We start from the raw sequence: 23,610 nt of genomic DNA on the forward strand, positions 1-23,610 counted from the left end.
CTATGTAAACATTTTATGGTAGATATGTTTCTTAGCCTCTCGAAAGGCAAAATGCAAAGTAACAACCGATTCTGTGGTCAAATGAGACTAATACATTCAAAATATCTTAAAATGACGCGTACTATATATGGGACCTTATATGGGGGCTATACGAAAACGTGGACCTACATAGCCCGCTTTCAATACCAAAAGTCCTACATACATAAATAGATTTTATCAAAATTTCATTCACCTACTTCAATCCGTTCGGAAGTTAGAGTTATTTCCACAGACGGACAGACGGACGGACATGGCTATATCGATGTAAAATTGCACGCTGATCAAGAATATATATAATTTGTGGGGTCTACAATGATTATTTCGAGTAGTTACAAACGGAATGACAAACTTAATATACTCCCCATCCTATGGTGGATGGTATAAAAAGGTCCCGCACAAACCACTTTTATTTTCTATGATATTTGATGTTATCGGAAAAAATAGTAAAAATTAGTAGATTCTTGCAGTACTGGAACAGACCATATACATATATCTATATTAATAAAAGAGTAAAGTGATTGACTGACTGACTTAATGATTCATCAACGCCCAGACCAAACGGCTGAAGCTAGAATCTTGAAATTTTGGCTGATTGTCAGTCTTGGTCCGAAGATGTCAGATAAGGCTGGGATTTTGGAAATTCGAACTAGAACGGTACGAAAAGTACTAAATATGGTACCCTTTGTATTAGGCAAACGGGAAGAGCTAGAATTCTGAAATTTCGAAATAGAAGTGTACGAAAAGTACTAAAATGTACTAAACTTGGTACTATTTTGTACTATGTGAACGGATAGAGCTGGAATCTTCAAATTTGAAATGAGAATTAATAAAGGGAAGGGATATAAGAGGTGGTTTTGAAAAGGTGTTCGAAAAGTACTAAATAGTATTAATTTGGTACAAATTTGATTTGGATGAACGCATAGAGCTGGAATCCTAAACTTTGGAAATAAGATCACTGTTGGAGTGTAGATTTGAGATGTGGAGGTAGTTTTGGAAAATCGTACATATGGGTACGAAAAGTACTAAATGGTACTTAATTTTGTACAATTTTGATTTGGTTGAACGGATAAAGATGGAATCATGGAATTTAGAATTAAGATTATTGTTGTAGTCTAGGAATGAGGTAGTTTTGGAAACTCATTCTTATGTATGCGAAAAGTACTAAAAGGTACTAAATATGGTACCCTTTGTATTAGGCAAAGGGGAAGAGCTAAAGTTGTGAAATTTGGAATGAGGGTCACTGAGGGAGAGTTAGAAAGATGTACCAAAGGATTTTTTAAAAATTCGACCTATGAGTGTACGAATAGTACTAAAAGTTACTAAATTTAGTATCAATTGTATATATTGAACGGATATAGCTAGAATCTTGAAATTTGGTATGGGAATCAAGTTAGTTTTAGTTTTCTTTCCGTTACGGAAGATGTAACATTGCCCACAATTTAAGGTGGATTTTCTGCGTAAACCAATTACCTATCACCTAACCAAATCCGGTCATCAAAAATTTTGTACAAAGGTTGGGGAGTGGCGATGATAATGGCTTCGGAAATTTTTACTTACGTACTAAATGGTACTAAATTTGGTATAATTTACATTTGGATAAACGGATAGAGCTGGAAACTTGAAATTTGGAATTAAGATTGCTGTTGGAGTGTAGTTTTTGGAATTCGTACTTATGTGTACGAAAAGTACTAAATGGTACTAAATTTGGTACAAATTGGATTTGGGTCAACGGATAAAGCTGTAATACTAAAATTTGAAATAATGATTACTGTACAGAATTTACATGTGGAGGTAGGTTTCGAAATTCGTACTTATGTTTTCTAAATTGTACTAAATTTGTTACAATAGTGCTGTTGGAGTACAGGATAGATGTATGGAGTTAGTTTTGGAAATTCGTACTTATGTATACATTAAGTACTATATGGTACTAAATTTGGTACAAATTGGATTTGATTGAACAGATATAGGTGAAATCCTTAAAACTTGACCAAAAATTACTGTTGGAAGTGAGAATATGAAGGATTTCGATAGTTTTGGAAATTCATACGTATGTGTACGAAAAGTACTAAATGGTACAAAATTTGGTTCAAATTGGATTTGGATCAGCGGATAAAGTTGGAAGCTGCAACCCTACAACTTGGAACAAAGATTACTGTTGAATATAGAGATAGTTTTGAAAATTCGTACTTATGTGTACAGAAAGTATTAAATGGTACTAAATTTGGTATCATTTTACTGACTGATGAATGATCAACGCCCAGACCAAACAGCTGAAGCCAGAAACTTGAAATACTATTTGGTATTATATGAACGGATAGAGCTAAAAACTTGAAAATTGTAATGATAATCAAGTATGGAAATTAGGGTTAATATAAGGAGGTGGTTTGTGTACGAAAAGTACTGAATGGTACTACATTTTATACAAATTAGATTTTCGTTAACGGATAGAGCTGGAAACCTGAAGTTGGGAATTAGGATTACTGTTGTAGTGTAGGTTTGAGATATGAAGGTAGTTTCGGAAATTCGTTCTTATGGGTACGAAAAGTACTAAATTTGGTACAATTTGGATTTGGAGGAACGAATAGAGCTGGAATCCTGAAATTTGGGATTAAGATTACTGTTGGAGTGTAGAATTGGGATATGGAGGGAGTTTTGGAAATTCGTACTAAATGGTACTAAATTTGGAACAGTTTGTATTCGGGTAAATGGATAGAGCTGGTCATTTAGAAATTCGTACTTATGTGTAGGAAAGGTACTTAATGGTATGGTTGAGTATGAGGTACTTACTTAATGAAAAACAAGTAAAAATGTATACCATGAAATATTCTGAACTAATATGGAATAATTAGTTTTCTTTCCGTTACGGAAGATGTAACATTGCCCACAATTTAAGGTGGATTTTCTGCGTAAACCAATTACCTATCACCTAACCAAATCCGGTCATCAAAAATTTTGTACAATACTTTAAATTGGGCGGTATTGTTGTTTAAGGGCTATACCAAAACGTGGACCTATGTCCATAACTATTGTCGGAGAAGTCTTTTCGTCACTACGAACCCTTAATGCTAAATTGCACCCAATTTAAACAGAAAATTTAAATAAAAAGTAAGAAAGTCAGTCAGCTGTGCTGACAACGGAGGGTATATCTCCTCTATACCCTACAGCCTCTGAAAAAGAAGAAAATTCAATAATTATGCCATATACAAAAAATATTGATCACGAGTTTGTTTCAAAATATGTGGAATCTGTACCGTTGAGCTATACTAAATCACTGACATATATACTATTACGGAATTAGGTTTAACTAATCTCCGTGTAGACGTTGTTTTATTCCCCAGTACGATTTGTACCAAATAAAACAGGGTTCGTTTTAGATTACTTTTCTACAATGCTTTATTTACTTTATTACACTTATTCGGAACTGACTGTTATAGCTAAGTACACAGCTTTACTTTACTTCTTTACTAGTCGATGTTTACACTTCGCGATAAAATTCATAACTGCTCACTGTTTGCCCGGCATCTCATATTTATATGCCCACATTTATCGTTTGGAAGTATCTAGAGCATGCATCTGGCAACCTCGAGAAGCCAACTAACAACAAACACACAGACGCACACTCGCACCAAGCGAACAACAACAACACACATATACGGGATACAAACACAGAAGACAGACATGACGTCATGGACTATTATGCTTAGTTTACATTTGGCGTCGTTTCGTGATTTCGAAGGCGTTTCGTGATTTCGCGCGGAATCAAACAAAATTTTTCATGATTTCGCATACAAAAATGAAATCATCTCATTTCGTGATTTCAGCGAAATCAACATCGAAATCACAGTAAACATGATATACAACCCTGTATTTGCATAAAACAGTACCAAAAGTTGCAACACTTTTCACGTATCACAATAAATAAGGTAGATGGTCAATTGCTGCAACAAAAAATTTTAGTATCAAAATTTGTAAACAATGTGAAAAAATATTAAATTACTTTGTTACAATGCTATTTTTCATTGTGCTCTCGTACTTTTTTAATGGTAATATTAGAAAAAAAGCGAATTGTCAAAAATTGCTTCCCCATACAAATTTCTTAAAAAAAACGGAAACGGAAAAATTACGGAAATTGCAAAAACTCCAGCATAAATGTCAAAATCAACGTATCAGCTATCATATTAGATACCAATGAACATGCTTGCTGTTAGTTGCTACTAGGCCAAAAGTGTATGGCAGAAAACAGGAGAAGAAGGTGATATTCGGCGCGACTTTTGTTTGAAGAGAAGTGCAAGTATTACTAGATTTCGGATTACTGGAGCGCATTTTTAGCACTAAACGGGAAAACTACTGCAAGTACTAATATTTTGCAGGATCTGAGCACAACTTTATTCTATCAAAATGTATTATAACGATGTCTCAACGATAAAATCGTTTTTCTTATTTTTTCATTTGTTAGTACTATACACAAATAATACGATATATAGATAATTTTACTATAATTTTCCAAAGAAAGTTGTAAAATTCTATATTGTCGTATATTTTTGATGATTAATTCAATTTGCAAAAACTTGATTTGAAAATTCATGTTTGATCAGCCGCGCATATGCGTCTACCTTGATCATTGTGATATGTTTGAAATCAACAAAAATTAAGTGTAAACACCGGGGTGTATTTCAGGATTTCGTGAAATCCAGTGGATTTTGGAGCGCAAGTGTAAACTTGGCATTATACAAGTAATTGAATGATTATGGCAAAACAAATAGAAACAGTGGCACATTAGTAACATGTAAAGAACTAGAATGATGAAGATAATTCTACATAGTAGTTGTTGTTGCTTAAATAAAGTAACTGCGTAATAAAAGTTTACGTTACAATTCAAATTTTTAAATTAACGGAAATTAAACTAATTTAACATAAATCTATCAGTTACATTCGTAACAATACTAAAAATTTTTAGTAAGCAATGTTCTGATTCACAGATAACTCGAAATATTAAATTAAGTTGAACTAAATATATTGAGAGTTATCTTATATACTACCTAATTTAGAATGTCTCTGCAGGGTTTTTTGGTGCTTTTAGGCCATTATCTCACGAAGTATGGACTTAATCCGGAAAAAAATTATTCGAAAAAAAATTTTCACCTATGCGTTCTTAAATAAAACCGTTTTCAGTTATTAAACCAAAATATCTATTTAAAAGTGGCACAACACATTTTGACATCACAAATAATTAAGAGGTGAACCGAAATGGTTCTCTCCGAACATAAACTATGTTTGGACCGATATAATAAAACTATTATATCAAATTATAAAGCTCTATCTTAAAAATTTAAAGTTGTATCTTGGTTTCGAAAGACTGACTGACATGAATATATGGACTCAGAATTTTATACTGATCAAAAATATGTATACATTGTAGGTTTGCAAATAAGGATTTCAAGGCGTTTCAAACGGAAAAACAAACTTAATACGCACCCCATACTATGGTGGCGGGTATAAAAATTGCATATCCCATCTATTTTTCAACCGAATTCATTGGTTTTTCCAATTTTCGAAAGCTTACTTACAACTAATAAATTAAATATTATAAAAGAAGAAGTAAATGATATTGTTTGGTATCTTCTAAGTAGCCTTGAGCACGAGGAATAGCATTTTCCTGTTTTTAATGCGTTTTTTACACTTCAACCACTATAAACTATCCATTTTTAACCGCTTTTTAAAAAAATATAGCTTATTCGAAAGATATTAGTCGCCCATTTGCCTTATAAAATAAAAAAAAACAGTACATCAGAACACCTGCATTTTTTTTAACTTTTGTATCACATTATAATTTTCCAAAACTTTTTTGAGGCTCTGAAATTTGGAGTGAGTGTCACTGTCGATGTGTTTGGTATTAATACGAACGAATTTGAATTCGAATCGTCTTACAGAAACCCGTCATAAGTGTACGAAAAGTACCATTAGTTTTAGGCATGCTAGGAATCGAATTTTGTAATTTGAACAAATTTTTCATATTTTACTTTATACATTTTCAAAATATGAAAGGGGTAAATAAAAAAGTCTGTTTTCATCCCATTTTCTATTAATGTGAACTTTTCGCTAACAAAGTAACGGACACATGCTAGTAAAATATAAAATGATATACAATTGCTCTGTTCTAGAACCTGCAAGAAGCTACTATTTTTTACTACGATAACATTTTTTCCTTTATGTTATCGAAAATAATAGTAAAAATTAGTAGATTCTTGCAGTACTGGAACATACCAAATATGTTATGATACGATGATAAAATTAATGACAACGACATAGAAGAAATAACCCCCTGTTTTTGTAACTTATTTTTGTTCGTTCGACTATAGCATTTCCAGATTAAATGAAACCTTTTCCAAATTAAATGAAACCTTTTCCAAATTAAACGAAATCTTTTACAAATAAAATGAAACCTTTTTCAACGGAAATGAAACCGTTTCCAGATGAAATGAAACCTTTTCCAGATGAAATGAAACCTTTTCCAATTGAAATGAAACCTTTTCCATTTGAAATGAAACTTTTTCCAAATCAAATGAAACCTTTATTTTTTATTATAAGGAACTTGAAACTAATATTGATTTTTATTATTTTAAATTAAAATGTTAGCATCAATTGATGCAATTAAAACAAATATAGTTATTTAGGTATGTATTTGTGAATAAACCTTACAGTAGTAGTAGTAACTCATTTTTACCTTTACCGACAAAAATCGGTAAAATTAAATCGCAAAATTATTATTGAAAATTTTCAATAAAAGTTGGCATCACTGTTGCTATCGGTAAAGGTTAGCGACTACTTTTTATTCATCGTCAACTTGCCGAAAAAATTCGTTAACGACTTTTGTCGGTAAGGACAACTATGTGTTACAGAATCTCACTAGAGGTATCATTGTTTTTTTTTTCGACTCTTTTTGAGCTCTTATTTCATAATTTTAACTTTATTTTTATCTATAAACGAAAAACAAAAACTGAAATTCTTGATGGTTTTGTTAAATATAGATCTGGAAATGAGAAATATATCAATTGACTATGTTAACATAATACTTTTCTTACGTAGTCAGTCCTTCAGTTTTCTGCTTGGGAAACTTTCAATACAATGGTCAGTTCGAACAATCTTCCTGATTTTTCTGTTAAATGCTGTGCTCTATCGCCTCAGTGAAGGATCGCAAAGTTCTGTTGTAGCGCAGCATTTTATTTTTGAAAATGCATTCTAACTTGGTTGAACTTTGGGAATATGTCTGCAGGAATTTAGATTGATATCTGTTTAATTCTAATAAAGTTCTTATGTCATTCTTCTTACGTATTTGCTGATTATCCGTTATCAGAAACGAGTTTTCTAAGTCTGGGGTAATCTTCCTCAAAATACCTTCCATAAATTGTTTGTTGAAGTATTCATTTTGGAAAATACCGAGCCTATTTTTTCTTAACTCCGACGTTTTAGGCTCGTTCTATTTCGACTGAGGCTGTTTGTAAAATAATTTTCAATTTCCGTATTTCATATTTAAGGTTTGGAAAACTTGTGTTGTTGTATTGTTCGGCTATAGGCTTTTCAATAAAAAGACTTGATTTTGATTTTTCAAGTTTTATATATTTCCGATATTTCGATTGGATTCTCCAATCATCTTCAGGGAACTTCAATAATTAGACATTACAAACTGTTTTACTGATTTGGTATATAAAACTTACTTAAAGGATGTAAAGGATGTTTTCTGTCCAAAACACTTACTTTAACTAAAGTTTTGCATATTTGTATTTATTTACTAGGTGCCTGTAACTTTGAGCACAATTGTCAGTATCTGTTTTATAGTTTAGTCGTTTGTTTGTGGGTGTGTTGATTATGTGCAACATCTCAAGAGTGAAGTGTTTGTAATAGTTGTTCTCTTGAGCTAGAATTTTGATGTCATCGAAACATAGTTTTTTATTCTTAAGACTAAAGTAAAAACTATGAAATAATAACCCAAAAAAAAAAAACAAAAAAAAATTAAAAAACAACGATACCTGTAACGCTTATTCACAATTACATTCCTATATATATAACTATATTTGTTATAATAACTTCAATTGATGTTATTATTTTATTTTAAAACAATAAAAATCAATATCAGTTAAATATTCATTATAATAAAAAAATAAAGGTTTCATTTCAAATGGAAAAGGTTCCATTTCAATTGGAAAAGGTTTCATTTCAATTGGAAAGGGTTTCATTTCCGTTGGAAAAGGTTTCATTTAATTTGGAAAAGATTTCGTTTAATGTGGAAATGCTATATATTCGTAATAATTTAGGCATTCATAGCTCAGCTCTCAGATGACATACAGACTCAATTTTTCGTATATGAGTTCCATATATGGTTAAGAATTAATCATTTAAAAATCAGCGCTCTCCATTTGGGCTAAGGAGAGTAAATAGATCTACAAAATTTGACTAGACAAAATGCATGCAACAAAAAAATGTTTATGTATATAATGTATAGAAACATTGCCCTTAACAGAAACAACCCAGCAAACCAAATGTCGGATGTCCGACATATCGAAACAATTTCGGAAGCAAAATCGTTCAGATTTCGTATCGATTTCTATACGATTTTTCGTAGGGGAATTTGTTCAGATTTCGTTCCGATTTCGGAGAAAATTCCCTTCGAATTTGCTAATGTTTTACTTCCGATTTCGTTACGAATTCGGATCGATATGTCGGAAACAATTTTCCCTTCGCACAACAACCACCTTTTGTATATATCTAACAAGTAACATTTTAGTTTGTTGTCGAAAAACAAAATGGTTGGTTATAAAATTCGCATATACATTTTTTAAATATTTTAAATATAAATGCAACATATAATAATTCAAGCTAGTGCTGATAGACTCAACATATTCGTACACAAAGTTTACATTGTTCTACTACACTGGTCAACAGGAGTTTTGTTTCAACCGAATTTGCAGTTGTTTCTAGATGAAATCGGCGAGTTATTTTCAAATCCGGCCCCGGTTTTTCTCCATCAGCTCTTGTTTTTGAGATATAGCTCAAAATCGGTTTTTACGAGTTTAACCCAGACTTTCGTTAGTTTCGGATACAAACAAATATTTTTTGTGGGTTTTTCGACATTAGTATATTTAGGAGATGTTGTACGCTCGATACAAATCGTTTTTGAAATAGTTATGGTGAGTATATATCAAAAAAAATATAGAAAATATACGACGGACATTGTAAAATTTACCTATTTTGAGTACTTTAAGCTGTAATTACGTCATCGGGGGAAGTTATAGGATCTTCATATGGTACCCCGGATATGCTTAGGGTGTCTACTATATAATCCAGTATTCAAATGTATAATATAAAGTTCAATGGCAGTCTTCATGATGATTTTTAGGTTATGGCCGAATCATGGGCGCTATGAATTTTATATTATATATTTGAATACTGGACTATATAGTATACACCCTAAGCATATCCGCATTGCCATATGAAGATCCTATGACTTCCCCCGATGACGTAATAACAGCTTAAAGTACTCAAAATAAGCAATTTTTACAAGGTCCGTCGTATATTTTCCATATTTTTTTGATATATACTCACCATAACTATATCAAAAACGATTTGTATCGAGCGTACAACATCTCCTTAATATACTAATGTCAAAAAACCCACAAAAATATTTGTTTGTATCCGAAAATAACGAAAGTCTGGGTTAAACTCGTAAAAACCGATTTTGAGCTATATCTCAAAAACAAGAGCTGATGGAGAAAAACCGGGGCCGGATTTGAAAATAACTCGCCGATTTCTTCTAGAAACAACCGCAACTTTGCCTGAAACATTCAACTTTTTCAATTTTGTTGAGCAGTGCTATAATTACAAAACAAGTAAGAAAAGTCTATAGTCGGACGGAGCCGACCATGGGATACCCTATACCACTATCCCTGGACAATCGCTCTCCACGGAACTTCTTTTCAATGATTGTGAAAATTTAATTATCAAATATCAGAGATGAATTGTATAATACTTATGACCAAAACCAAAAAGTTATCTAGCATGACAAAGACATTTTTGTAGCAGGAAAGGAAAATTTAGTTCACACAAACTAAAATGTAATGAAACCCACTTATGTAGTACTACTACTTCCGTTGTTTAACCGCTACGTTATTGAAGTTTTTACCAAATTTCACAAAAAAGTTTCAGTCCATTTAACCCGCTAAGTATTATCTGATCTTAACGTTGGTTTGTACGCTTCTTCTTCATCATAAACTCAAACTTTGTTTAAAATTTTGCGGGTTATTATTTTGACCTATAGAGCCGCTACAAAATTGGTTAAAATTTTGTTTTGTCCATTTCATTCCCTGAACATTTCACTATCATCAGCAAAACTAATCATTTCTATTCTGGCCCGAACCCAACCTCCTTAAAAAATTCGTTACAATCGGTCCATAATTGCGGCCTTAAGCTTGTTTACAATTTTTAATGGACGGACACACATCGCTAAATCGCTTTATCTCGTCGAGATATGAATTTTGGCATACCAAATAAGAGGTCTAGGACAAATATATAAAATAAAAATGTGGTTCTCTACACGGAACCTATTATATATAAGGCAGTAGGCCCGTTATCTAGCAAGCACTTTATTGCAATTTACATCAGAGGAAAGGTCAGTAGTTTTTCCCATATGTAGGCTACTTTGCGAAATATATATGTCCTCAAGGAATTAAAATATCGACCATAAATAAAATTTTATATTTTTCATACAAAAGTAATGATCCATTTCACCCGCTAAAGAATATCAGATCATCATTCAAAATTGTAGGCATCTTTTTCGACCTATACTCTTACCCAGTGCAAAATTTCGTGACTATTGATGTATAATTGCGACTTCTAGCGTGTTTATTATTACACTACAAACAAAAAACGGAATATATTAGGCTGTAACTCTGTTATCTGATCATGCACACCAACATAATTGGCATCAATTGAAAGGTCAAGCGTCCCACTTTCAAGTAGATCTCACTTGTCCGGAATGTCACTTCCAGGAATTAAGATATAAGCTGTATATTAAAAATTTTCACACAAAAGTGTTGGTCCATTTAACCCTCTAAATATTATCCGATCGCCATCTCAAATTGCAAGCTTTTCCTTTGTGATATACTCTTACCTTATTTAAAATTACGCGTTGATCGGACTATTATTGAGACCTACAGAGCCGCTAGAAAATTGGATAAATATTATGTTTTTGGTCCATTTCACCCGCTAAATATTTCGCGATCATCACCAATAAGAATAGGGATCTATTCTGATCTGAACCCGACCTCCATACAAAATTTGGTGACGATCGGTCCATAATTGCGGCCTGGAGCGTGTTTACAATTTATAATGGACAGACGGACGGACGGACTGACGGACGGACACACATCTCAAAATCGCTTTATCTCGTCGAGATATGAAGATTGGTATACCACATTGGGGGTCTCCGACGAATATTTCCCCTTTATACCCTTTTCCACATTGTGGTATAGGGTATAATGATAACAACAGTGAAAATCATTAGATATCTTTGAAATTATAATCTTCCAATAAAAAAATTATCAATAAAAAAGAGGCATCAGAGAAAAATTTTTTCCTTCGATAATCATACGAAATTATTTCAAAAATTGTTCAGAAACCTTTACGAAAGATCGGAAGGTACCTCAGATTTTCATACGACATTATTCCGAAATCGTTCAGAAATTTGTACGAAAATTCGGAGGAAGAAATTCGAATTCCGAATTTCCCAAGGATTTTCTTCCTTCTTGTGGACTCAAGGCAACGTTTTGGAATAGCCCCCATATAACAGTATCGCACCATTTCAAGTATTTTGAAGTTTTTAACCATAATTATAGCTAAATTTGACATTCAGGATTTCCAATGGCCAAGAAAAACTTCCCCACTAAAAATTATGGATATATGTTCACATGATGAAATAGTTCCCATATAACGGTACTGCCCGATTTCAGGTACTTTGGAGTTTATAGCTACAAATATTGACAGAATTAATCGATATTTTCGACCCAAATTGAATGGAATTTGGCATTTACGATTCAAAATGGTCCAAAAATGTCTCCATTGAAAATTGTGGACATATATCCTCCCCACCAAACTTCTTGTTTTACATTGTATTTTATGATTAAAAATAGTAACCAATTTAAAGAATTGTAATATTTTTCAATATATTTATGTATTAATTTCTTTATTCAAACAAACCAAGCCCATACTATTGTTATCTTACATTACAATCACTTAATTTTCAGACGATACTGAAGAAATTTGGCATTTTTACCATTATACAATTTCTTTACACTTTTTATAATATATCCCTCAATGCAGATGTATACTCAGAGGGTTCCAGTAGTTACAATTTTGTACCCAATATTTGATAAAAATACTCAACACCTAGTGTTTACCGTTCATTCTTTTGTGCCACAACTTCTCACACATTTCAGTAACATTACGACGAATAGTTTTACCCGATGCTGTTCGCGGGAAACTATCCACAAAATAAACACCACCACGCAAATGTTCAAAATTCTGCATTCGCTGTACAACATGCTGACAAATTTGCGCCTCATCAATCTCGGTATTAGCACGCTTTATAACACAGGCTGCTGGCAAGAAACCATGAACACTGTGCGGAATACCAACAACACAAACATCAGCCACTTCCGGCAATTCACTGATGACATTCTCAATATCCGTGGGTGAGAAGTGGAAATTATTATATTTACGAATGTCACATTTACGATCCACAAGAATTAATTCACGATCATCATTAAAATAGCCAATATCTCCGGTACAAATCCAACCTTCGTCATCGTATTTTTCTTTTGTCTCCTGCGGATTTCCATAATAACCAGCCCATGGTAATTTCGAACGTACACATAACTCACCCGATTCATTGGGACCCAAGCGTTTGCCGTTATCATCAACGATTTTAATTTCAATATTTGGACACAATGCTCCAACGGAATTATTTGGTAGACTTTGTCCTGCTGAAATACCTGATGTTTCACTGGAACCATAGGCTACCAAACAATAGGCATTTACGGCATATTTTCTAAATTTCTCTGTCAGAGAATATAAAACAGGACTTCCTGCGAGAATGCAAGCTTGAAGACTGGATAAATCTCGCCGGGCAATTGTATCTGATGAAAGAGCCAATGCTATTTGTGATGGTGGACCAACGGTCATGTTGACTTTGTAACGTTCAACAATGTCAAAGAAATCATCCACATTGAAGGGTTGCTCCGAAATAATGCGCTTTGCACCACCAATTGTACCATGAATAAGGGCAAAAAGTCCAGATATCCAATATAGCGTACTAAAGCAGAGGAGGCGGGAATTTTGAAAGGAATCTCTAAAAAAAGAGGTGATCAGACGTTATATTTTAATAAATTCCATTGCTTATAAATATGAATTTTGAGATCAAATTCAACCTCATTTGTATCTTTTATCCTCTTTTACTCTTAAAAATTATTCCGAAGGCCTCGGTACATAAGCAGCATCGCATTCTTGATTAAGTAATTTCTGGTGAAAGAATAAAGAGCGGCCGAGCCAAGTTCGAACTAGGATGTCATTTGACTTTTAACGGAAACAACTTAAGCAAGAAAGCCAGCCGCTTATGTAGCGAAACCTTAAGAACTTTAATCGAAAGTCTAAATCAGGGAAAGATCGTAAAGTTTTTTTTCGAGTGCCAACTTTTATAAAAATCTAAAACTGCCTTTTTACTTACAAAGTTAGTCCATTGCATAAATAAGTGGCATGTGAAACACAAACGCCCTTCGGTAAGCCTGTAGTTCCCGATGTGCATATAATAAAAGCTGTTTGATTTATTCCATTTTTCAAGGGTGGTACCCTAAATAAAAACATAAAATATATAACAATTAAACCATAATCAATTATTTTAAAACATACCTAAAATCCCTGGGATCTTCAACTCCATCTTCGAAAAACTCCATTATACTGGGTACACCTTCCAAATGCTTACTCATTGTATAGATTTTCGTAGAAGCTAGACCACATTCGTTGAATGCTTCACGTACCCGTTCATATATGCTACCATCACAAAACATCAGACGTGGCTTTGTCAGTGAATAGACATGTTTAATGCCTGCCTTGTCAAAGCTAGGATCCAAAGTACTAATACAGAGGCCAGCAGCCAATGCCCCAAATACCATGGGGGCAACATAATCGGTATTACTAGCACACAGCCCAATCATATCGCATTGTTGCAAGTGAAGTTTTTCACTGAAGTGTTTGGCAACTTGTACCGTTCGTTTGGCAATCTCCAAGTTTGTAAGTTCATTACCGCTTTGATAGCAAACCTTTAACAGAAAGAAAATATTAAAATATTCATTTTGAGGGACTAAAAGTGTGGGTGATGTATCTCGGTGTGACAGAGGGAATGAATAACACTAAGTAACGGCGCAGACCGGCTTTAACATGGCAAATCCCAGGACTTATCTTGCTCTCTCTTTTATTTCACACTGACCTCACCGTGGCAGCTACCTTTAACAGCGTTTAAAGGTAGTGAGCTAATATGTGCCGTGCGTTCACCCATAAGTACTTTAACAACTTGGGTGGGGCTAGTAACCCACCGCTCCAAAAAAAAAACATCCTACCAAAACTATGAAAGTATCAGTCAGCTGTGCCGACAGAGGTATACCCTCAGCCACGGACATAAAGAAAAGAAGCAAACAAAGAGTTTTGGACAAATTTCTCAGGCACTTTGTGAGGGAAATGCCCGAAAGATTGTTCCGATATAGTCGATATTCGGACATAATTCGAAGTTGTAAAAAATAATAAGACGTACAAGGTTTGGGCGAAATGGGTTTCTCCCTTCAAGGGTTATCTTACTACCCAATTGAGTTTCTACCGGCAGGCTTTTTCTGGAGATTTTAAGCCATATCTCAGGAGTATGGACTTGCCTCCGAAAAAAAAAATCGTGCCGTCGTAACAAAGCCCACAAGAAAAGTTTTTTTGGATACAAAATTTCAAAACGATCCGAGATCAGGTGTTAAAATGCACGTTTTCCAAATTTTGTGTAGGAGGTACCCACAGGCCGGGACCAATAAATTCCATATTCCAATCTGATACGTGACTAGTTTAAAAAAATACAATGTGCATATTTAGTACCAATCCAAAACTCCCTGCGAGAGTTATCTTACGGATTTGCCATTTTAGTTTATGCCGTCAAGGTTTAATGCAGCTTTTAGGCCACTGCCGACCAAGAAGAGGGCACAAACAATTTTGAATATTGGCATATTTTGACAGTGTGTTAGTAAGGTCGTATGCACGCATGCTGCAAAACAAAAACAAATCAAACCATTTGCTCTCTTTTGTGTGCTCTTTCATTGCGTTCGGGTCGTGTGTGTGTGTGATTTGCCGAACAACTTCGTAACTTCAACAACACCAAAGAACGGCATTGTTTTAGGCCATTATCTCAGGAAATATGGACTTGCCCCCGAAAAAATTTTACCGTCGTAAAGGGGGACCGTAATGACAATCTGCTGAAAAAATCCAAACAATCCGAGAGGAGCTCTTAAACTTTTTTCGAATTTTGTGTGGAAGGTACCCGAAGGACTGGATCAATATAGTCAATATTCGAACCCGATCTAAGCCTGAAGGTAATATTACCATATGCAAAGTTATGACCAATTCGATTACTCACTTCGTGCGCACCCTATTAGCGAACATTTTTGAACTTTTGTGGGGGAGCTACCGGAAGGAGTGGACCGATATGGCCCATCTTCGAACTTAAGTTTGGACAAAATATTACGAATGCCAAAAATTTGGACCCGATCGGTTGCTTCGTTTGAGGGTAATCGTGCGTACCAGACAGCCAGACAGACGGACGGATATTGCTCAGTCGACTCCAAATGGTCGGAAACAGATATATTATTCATCAGCGTAAAATTCTATGTCGATTTAGCCATGTTCGTCTGTCCGTCCGTCTGTCTGTCTGTTGAAATCAAGATACAGCTCGCAATTTAAAAAATAGAGAGTCAATATTTGGTACAGAAGTTTTTATTACTTGCAGGATGGTTGGTATTGAAAATGGGATATATCGGTCCACGTTTTGATATAACCCCCATAGAACGGTACCTCCCGATTTTCGGTATTTTTAAGGTTTTAGCTTCATTATCACACCGAAATGGCTGAAATTTGGTACTTAGTCTACGTTGGTGGCACAAAACTTTTCCCCAGAACTTTGTCGGTATCGGTCCATGCCTTCATATAGCCCCCATAGAACGGTACCTTCCGATTTTCGGTATTTTTAAGGTTGCGGCCTCAATATTCCACCGAAATGGCTGAAATTTGGTATTTAGACTTCGTTGGGGGTACTCAAATTTCCCCTTTAAATTTGTCGGTATACGTCCACGCCTTCATATAGCCCCCATGGAGAGGTACCTCCCGATTTTCCGTATTTTGAAGGTTGTGGCTTCAATATTCCACCAAAATGGCTGAAATTTGGTATTTAGTCTTCAATGTGATATAAAACTGTTCGCCAGAAAATTGTCTGTACAGGTCCACACTATTATATTGCCCCATTTCCGACTAAAATTCGTCGGTATAGGTCCACGTTTCGATATAGCCCCCTTAGAACGGTACCTCCCGATTTTCGTAATACTGAAGATTGTGACGTCAATATCCCACCGAAATGGCTGAAATTCGTTATTTAGTCTTCCAAGAGTTATTAAATATTCCAGACAAGTATTATCAGTATAGGTCCACGTCTTCCTATATCCCCATAGAAGCGTACTTCTTGATTTTCGGTATTTTTTAAGTTTTAGCCACATTCTCTTACCGAAATATAGGAAATTTGGTATTTAGCCTTCTTTGAGCCTAAAAACTTTCCGTCAGAAATTTGTCTGTATTGATCGACGTTTTGAAATAGCCCCCATAGAATGGTGCCTCACATTGTTTTACCGAAATTGCTGAAATTTAGTATTAAGTCTTCTTCATACACGAAAGGAAACTAATTATTCCATTTTACTTCAATACAACTTGTGGTGGAGGGTATAACAAGTTCGGCCCGGCCGAACTTAACGCCGTTCTTACTTGTTTGTCTATGTTTTCGCATTTCAATAGATTTTCAATGAGGTCTAGGTCTTTTTGATGCTAAACGCTTCGTAGAATCTGAAGAACCATCTTTCCCGAAAATAATCAAGCGCGTCTTCAACAAGAACTCCTAACCATGAAATTGTCATTGCTGCTGGACCCCTGTAAAGTGTCCTATAGGAACGTTAGTCGTATCATTTTAGCTACAGTAGAAGCTCTCGGAGAGGATCCCAACAAATATAAGATCTTTAGAAGCTTTATCCGTTTATTTCGGAGAAGGGTTAAGATACCCCAAAACAAGGCTATGTGCGTGCACTGGCATGGAAAACTATTACCAGGTATACTCAAACAGAGCAGAAAGACCGGGTTGCTGTTCTGGTATCATTTAGTATGGGGGTAAAGAACAACTCCTGGGCGTTCCTGAAACTGGCAGTAGCTCAGGGGAGAAACAATACCTAGCAGTGTACGAATGCCTAGAATAATGGGGTCTCACCAGCTTGAGCAGATGTTAGGTCGAGCGCTTCTCTAGGATAGATTGGGTAAACATAACCAATAGTTTGAAAAGGATTAGAGACAATAGATTGAGTTTAATACAAAAAATATTGAAAACGAAATTCAGAAATATTTTTTAGGTCCAAAATAAGACCTAAACCGCATTGAAGATTTATTGAAATCGTATCTTAGTCCTGAATGCCAACAATGCCAACAAGTGTTTGATCTGATAGTTCAAACCACCGTAAAGAGCCAAATGCGACAAAAATCTTAACAAAGCAAGCAGAAGCAGATGGAAAAAACCAAACTAACAAAAGAACAACTGCCGAAATTATTAAAAAGTCTACCAGACGTAATTACAAGGGATACTTACTTGTTGTTCAAGAGATTAAGCGTTAACTCCGAATTTCTTGAAAAAGATCCTACAACTTGACCACAGAGCATCAATTACCGGGAGGGGTAAAGGCAAATATAAACAACATGTAAAATACATTTGTTTTCATTCCCAAAAATTTATAATATGGGAAGAAATAAAAAAAACAAGTAAAAAATACTAGTCGGCTTTGCCGACAGAGATATACCCTCAACCTGTGTATATTGAAAAAAAGTTTTCCCAAAATAATGTTGGGCGTTTGAACCGACAAAAATGTTGATTAGGATTAATGATCAAAAGTTTTGCGGAGGAGATACTAAGAGGAATGGATCGACATTTACCGTTAGGAAGTGGATCTCCAGCCATAACATATGATGCCAAGAAGTATGGACTTGCCCCTAAAAAACAGAAATCAAAGTGATTCGATATCAGGTCTTAAAGTGAACTTATTCGAAATTTTGTGTGGGAGTAACCGGATGGAGTGGACAAATATAGTCCATATTTGAACCTGATCTATATCTGGTAGATACATTAGGATGTGTAAAGTATAGACCAATTCGGCCACTCCCTTCAAGAGTTACCGTACGAAAATTTTTTCCGAACATTTTTGAACTTTTGTGGGGGAGGTACCTGAAGGAGTGGACCGATATGGCTTATCTTCAAACTTAAACTATGTTTGGACAAAATATCACTAAGGCCAAATTTTGGACCGAATCGGCAGATAAGTTCGAGAGTTATCTTGCGCTCCAACCACCTCACACGGTGTCATAGGGGTTTTTTGCATCTATCAGGCTATTTTCTCAGGAAGTATGGACTTGCCCCTGATGAAACTTATACCGTCGTATGGAGGGCAGTGAACACAAGTTGCTAAAATAAGCGATTCGAGAGATGGCCCTAAACTGAACTTTTCCGAAATTTTGTGTGGGAGGTACCCGAAGGAGTGGAACTATTGACTCCATATTAAAACCTTATCTAAGTCTGGAACACATTTCACGATGGGCAAAGTATGGATCAAATCGGTTACTTCCTTCAAGAGTTACCGTGCGCACAAATTTTCCGAACATTTTCGAACTTTTGTGGGGCAGGTACCGGAAGGAGTGGACCGATATAGCCCATCTTCGCACTTAAACTAAGTTTGAGTAAAATATTACTAAAGCCAAAATTTGAACCAAATCGGTTTATCCGTTCAAGATTTATCGTCCGCTCCAGCCAGCCAGACAGACAGACGGACGGACATTGCTCAATCGACTACAAATTGTCTGAAACACATTTCGTCCAAACATACTTGGGGTCTAAAACCATTATTTCGATGAGGCACATTTTGCCCGTATGAAAGTGTATATACCCTCGTTAGCATAAATGCTGAGGGTATAATAATTAAAAAAATTAAGTTACAATGTTTTATTTATAAATGCACTTAAAACTAGAAAATAATTTTTAATGATGGATTCTCTCAAATAAAACGCTTCCCGTTTAATATTGTCACATATTTTAATTCAAATGCAAGCGGTTTATTTGAGAGATTTCATCATTAAAAATTATTTTTTAGTTTAAGTGCATTTATAAATAAAACACTGTAACTTAATTTTTTTAATTATTTTTTATTTTTAACTTTTCAGTAATTAAATATTTTGACCACTGAGAACCTCATAACAAAATTATAGGTAATTTAAAACGAAAATGTAGATAAAAACTTTAAAATGCCTGAAATCGTGTGGTATCGTTATATAGGGGCTATACCAAAACATTGACCTGAGTCCAACATTTTTGTTGAGGAAGTTTCTGTACCATTGGGAACTCTAAATGCCAAATTACAGCCAATTCGGCCTAAAAGTGAAGATAGGGTCTTTAAAATACTTTAAATCGGATGGGAGCGCTATATGGGGGCTATACAAAATGGACCCATATTGGTTTTGGTTTCATATTGTCATCCAAATCTGAAAAGTGTGCAAAGTTTTAGTTCGATTGGCCAACTGCAACTGTCTGGAAAATGAGTTACTAGTTTTGAACTAAACGGCCACCAAACCAAACTAAATAAAGCACTGTAAAAAATAGAGAGAAATGGATGTATTTTATTAGTTCGGCTTATAGGAGAAAGGTTCTGTAGAGGGCTAACTACTTAAGTATGTAAGTAAGTAGCCACATTATCTTACCGAAGAGGCTGAAATTTGGTATGTAGTCTTCTTTGGGGCTACAAAACTTTCTCCCATAAATTTGCCAGAATTGGTCTACATTTTGGCATAGCCCCCAAGGAACGTTCCTCCCGAAGTTCGGTATTTTGAAGGCTTTAGCCACACTATTTAACCGAAATGGCTGAAATTTTATGGTTAGGTAAACTATACCGCCCGATGTGAATGAAGTCTTTTAAACCTATTTTGGATTCTCAAGAGGTAGAAAACATAGGTGCCTTATTAGTATTAAAACTTGTTTGAAAGTAATTGATATTCGTTATTAAGCATATTCCACTTCTCCTAGAAATAGTCCTTGACGTAGCGGAAGAGCTATGTCCTTTCATAAATGACAGGAAACTTATTTTTTTAATATTTGAAACAAAATTGGATAAAAAAGGAAAAATAATACATTTTTGGACGTTTGAATGCCGTTTATGTCACGTGGAAAATGTACAAATTACTTTGTACATACATAATTGTAGTGAAGGTTTCCGTGTTGGACAACAGTGCGTAATTTTGAGGAAACAAAATTAAAATATCAATTTTAAATTTATCCAATCTTAAGTGGTTCAGACTGTAAATAATATTTCAGCTCCAATTAAAAATATTAAGAGTACTTATCTTTGTCTAGCGCTTATTTGTAAACACTTTTATGCGCTGAATGTGAACTGATAATAATACAGACATACCTTCCCACAGAGATGCACGCAGCGAAGAGGGACAAATGTTTAATTGTGTAGGTAAAGGTTAAAAATTCTATTGTAACATAGCATTTAAGTCAAATATTTATATCTTCTTCTTATTTTAAACAAACAGATAAAAGTTTTCGTCTGTGTTTTCCATCAGAAAAATGGATCTTGAATTGGGAGGTTGATGGAAAAAGTAGTACCATGACTCGATATGCAATTTTTATTTTTCTATAAAAAATAGACGGGTCCCTTTTTGTAGGACTATTCGAAATCGAATTCTTTCGATTTACTACCAAACTTCTTTTGTTTTTAATCGGTACACATTTTTGATTCATTTTTATATTCATATCCTGAATTTCACTCTTAGTCCATGTCCACACTAGAGTAATTTCAATGAAATTTTGTATTTTTTGGGAAAAACACATCATTTCAAGTACTTGTGTACATGCTTTCCTGTGTTCGGCAATTTTTTTGTTACAATATTCGTATGAAATTGTGTTTTGTTTTACGTTTTTTTACTTTCATGTCAAAATTTCCGTGAAATTGCTCTTAGTATGGATGTATTTTGCTTCACGATTCCATAATCAGTGTTGAAAAAAATCTTCAATTACCTGGCCTATGTGTTCAGGATTTTCTAACATTTTCTTTAAAGCCAACGAGGCAATGGAATCATTCGTTCCACAAGTTATGTCCACCGTTTGTCCTCGCCATATTTTTGTATCAGGATTATAGAAAGTTTTTTCCGTATATATAACAAGGTTATCCGACATGTTAGACTATCGTACTGTACGTCGCGCGTGAATAGTATCAACAATATTTGAATTTTTAAGTGAAACTCTTGTTATATGCAATGATTTACACAGGACTACAAAAAAACTTTGTTTATTTTTGTAAATTCTATAAAATTCGTGGCGTAATCTGCTAAGCGAAGCCAGAAACATAGAGACTTTTGCCGATATTATAAACAATATTTAATAATTTAAGTATGATAATATAAAACTATTGTAATAATATTCTTGTATTTGCATTTTGGTCGCCAACATTCGAAAATCGAATAGGCAAATAAAGAAGAAGAAGAAGTAATCTGTGCTGATTTTTTTAATCTGTCGCCTAGTTTGAAACTCAAGTATTTGTACAGTTGCTAAATGATAAGATAATTATGAAATGCAATTTACAATGTAATAATAAAAATAATAATAATTGAAAAAAAACGTAAATAGTTTTAAACAAGTGAGAAAAGGCTATAGTCGGTACGAGGCCTATCGACATCACCAACATCAATATGCTTCTATCTCTGTAAGAAAATTTCGTGATGATCCGATTAAAATTCCGACCTGTTGTGTTAATGCAGAAAAAGTGGAAAAAAGGGATGCATTACCGACTATTGCGATATCTCTATTATTTGACCACCTACGCCATCCTACTTTGCATAATTTTAAATATGGGATTTTCTACTTTCTTAGTCAGGCTTTGCTTTTAAAAGGTCCCCAACCAAAGGTGTGATATCCGTCATTATCATTAAAATCGCAAAAATGAAAAGTTGGGTTCTATTATCGACTATTGCGATATCTTCGTTGTTTGACCACCTACGGCAACCTATGTTACATCTTTGTAAAGTTAATATTTTCTACTTTCATTGGTTTTGCTGTTTGTATACCCCTTATAGGCGTTGAGATATTTGCTTTGGAATAAAATGTTGCCTTTTTCCAAACAAATTGTTTGCTCATTCCGACCCCTAAATATTATCCGGCCATCACCAAAATCAATAGGCTTCTTCATCTGTGTGACCCCCATTAACCCTCGAAATTTTGTGACGATCCGATCAAAATTGCGACCTGCGACCAAAAAAATGGAAAATGGGATGTATTACCCACTATTGCGATATCTCCGTTATTTGGTCACCTACGCCGACCTAGTTTGCATCATTGTAAAGATGGAATCTTCTACTTTCATAGTCAGGCTTTGCTTTTGGAAAGTCTCCAACCAAAGCAGTGATATTCGTCATTATAATTAAAATCGCAAACATAAAAATTTGGGTTTATTTGCGACTATTGTGATATCTTCGTTGTTTGATCACCTACAAGAACCTACTTTACATCATTAGAAAGGTGATGTTTTCTACTTTCATTGTCAGGTTTTGCTTTTGGTATACCCCATACAGAAGCTGCGATATTTGCTTTGAAAAAAAACGTTGTCTTTTTATCCACATAAGTTTTTTGCCTAAATATTATCCGATCATCACCAAAATCTATAGGCTTCTTCCGGGACCTTCATCTATATCCAAAATTTCGTGACGTTCCATCAAAATTGCGGCCTGTAGCGTGATTACAAGGTTTAGATGGACAGACGGACAGACGGACGGACGGACTGACCGACGGACACACATAGCCAGATCGACTCAGCTCGTCGAGACATTCATTTTGATATATATATATAAGTATGGGTCTACGACAATTATTTCGATGCGTTACAAACTTTTTGGCCAAAACCAACTTATAATACCCTCCCCACATAGTGGTGTAGGGTATAAATATTTTAAAAAATCCACGATTATTATCATCTAAATATATTTTAAAAAATCCAAGATTATTGTACTCTAAATATATTTTAAAAAATCCAAGATTATTGTACTCTAAAAATATTTTAAAAAATCAACGATTATTGTACTCTAAAAATATTTTAAAAAATCCGCGATTATTGTACTCTAAAAATATTTTGAAAAATCCACGATTATTGTACTCTA

At 34.4% G+C, this 23,610-nt stretch overlaps 1 protein-coding gene across 1 annotated transcript; it reads right to left on the reverse strand.

Annotated features, from left to right (window-relative positions):
• Positions 1 to 12,257: 12,257 nt before the first annotated feature.
• LOC141404174 (uncharacterized) lies at positions 12,258 to 21,785 on the reverse strand. The gene is made up of 4 exons (XM_073987511.1): positions 21,479 to 21,785; positions 13,996 to 14,405; positions 13,814 to 13,936; positions 12,258 to 13,438 (listed from the first exon to the last, which is right to left on the reverse strand). Exons 1-4 carry the CDS (start codon positions 21,635 to 21,637, stop codon positions 12,478 to 12,480), a joined length of 1,653 nt encoding a protein of 550 aa, XP_073843612.1. The 5' UTR covers positions 21,638 to 21,785; the 3' UTR covers positions 12,258 to 12,477.
• Between the last annotated feature and the right edge of the window lie 1,825 nt (positions 21,786 to 23,610).

This window comes from Musca autumnalis, unplaced genomic scaffold, assembly GCF_047663935.1.
Source record: "Musca autumnalis isolate F117 unplaced genomic scaffold, ASM4766393v1 scaffold_4, whole genome shotgun sequence".
Taxonomy (NCBI): Eukaryota; Metazoa; Arthropoda; class Insecta; order Diptera; family Muscidae; genus Musca; species Musca autumnalis.

Coding starts and splice junctions, on each gene's coding strand:
- LOC141404174 (XM_073987511.1), bottom strand. CDS start 21,637: ATGTCGGATAACCTTGTTATATATACGGAAAAAACTTTCTATAATCCT. Junction 14,406..21,478: donor ATCCTGAACACATAGGCCAG/GTAATTGAAGAT, acceptor TTTCTGTTAAAG/GTTTGCTATCAAAGCGGTAA. Junction 13,439..13,813: donor TTATGCAATGGACTAACTTT/GTAAGTAAAAAG, acceptor CTCTTTTTTTAG/AGATTCCTTTCAAAATTCCC.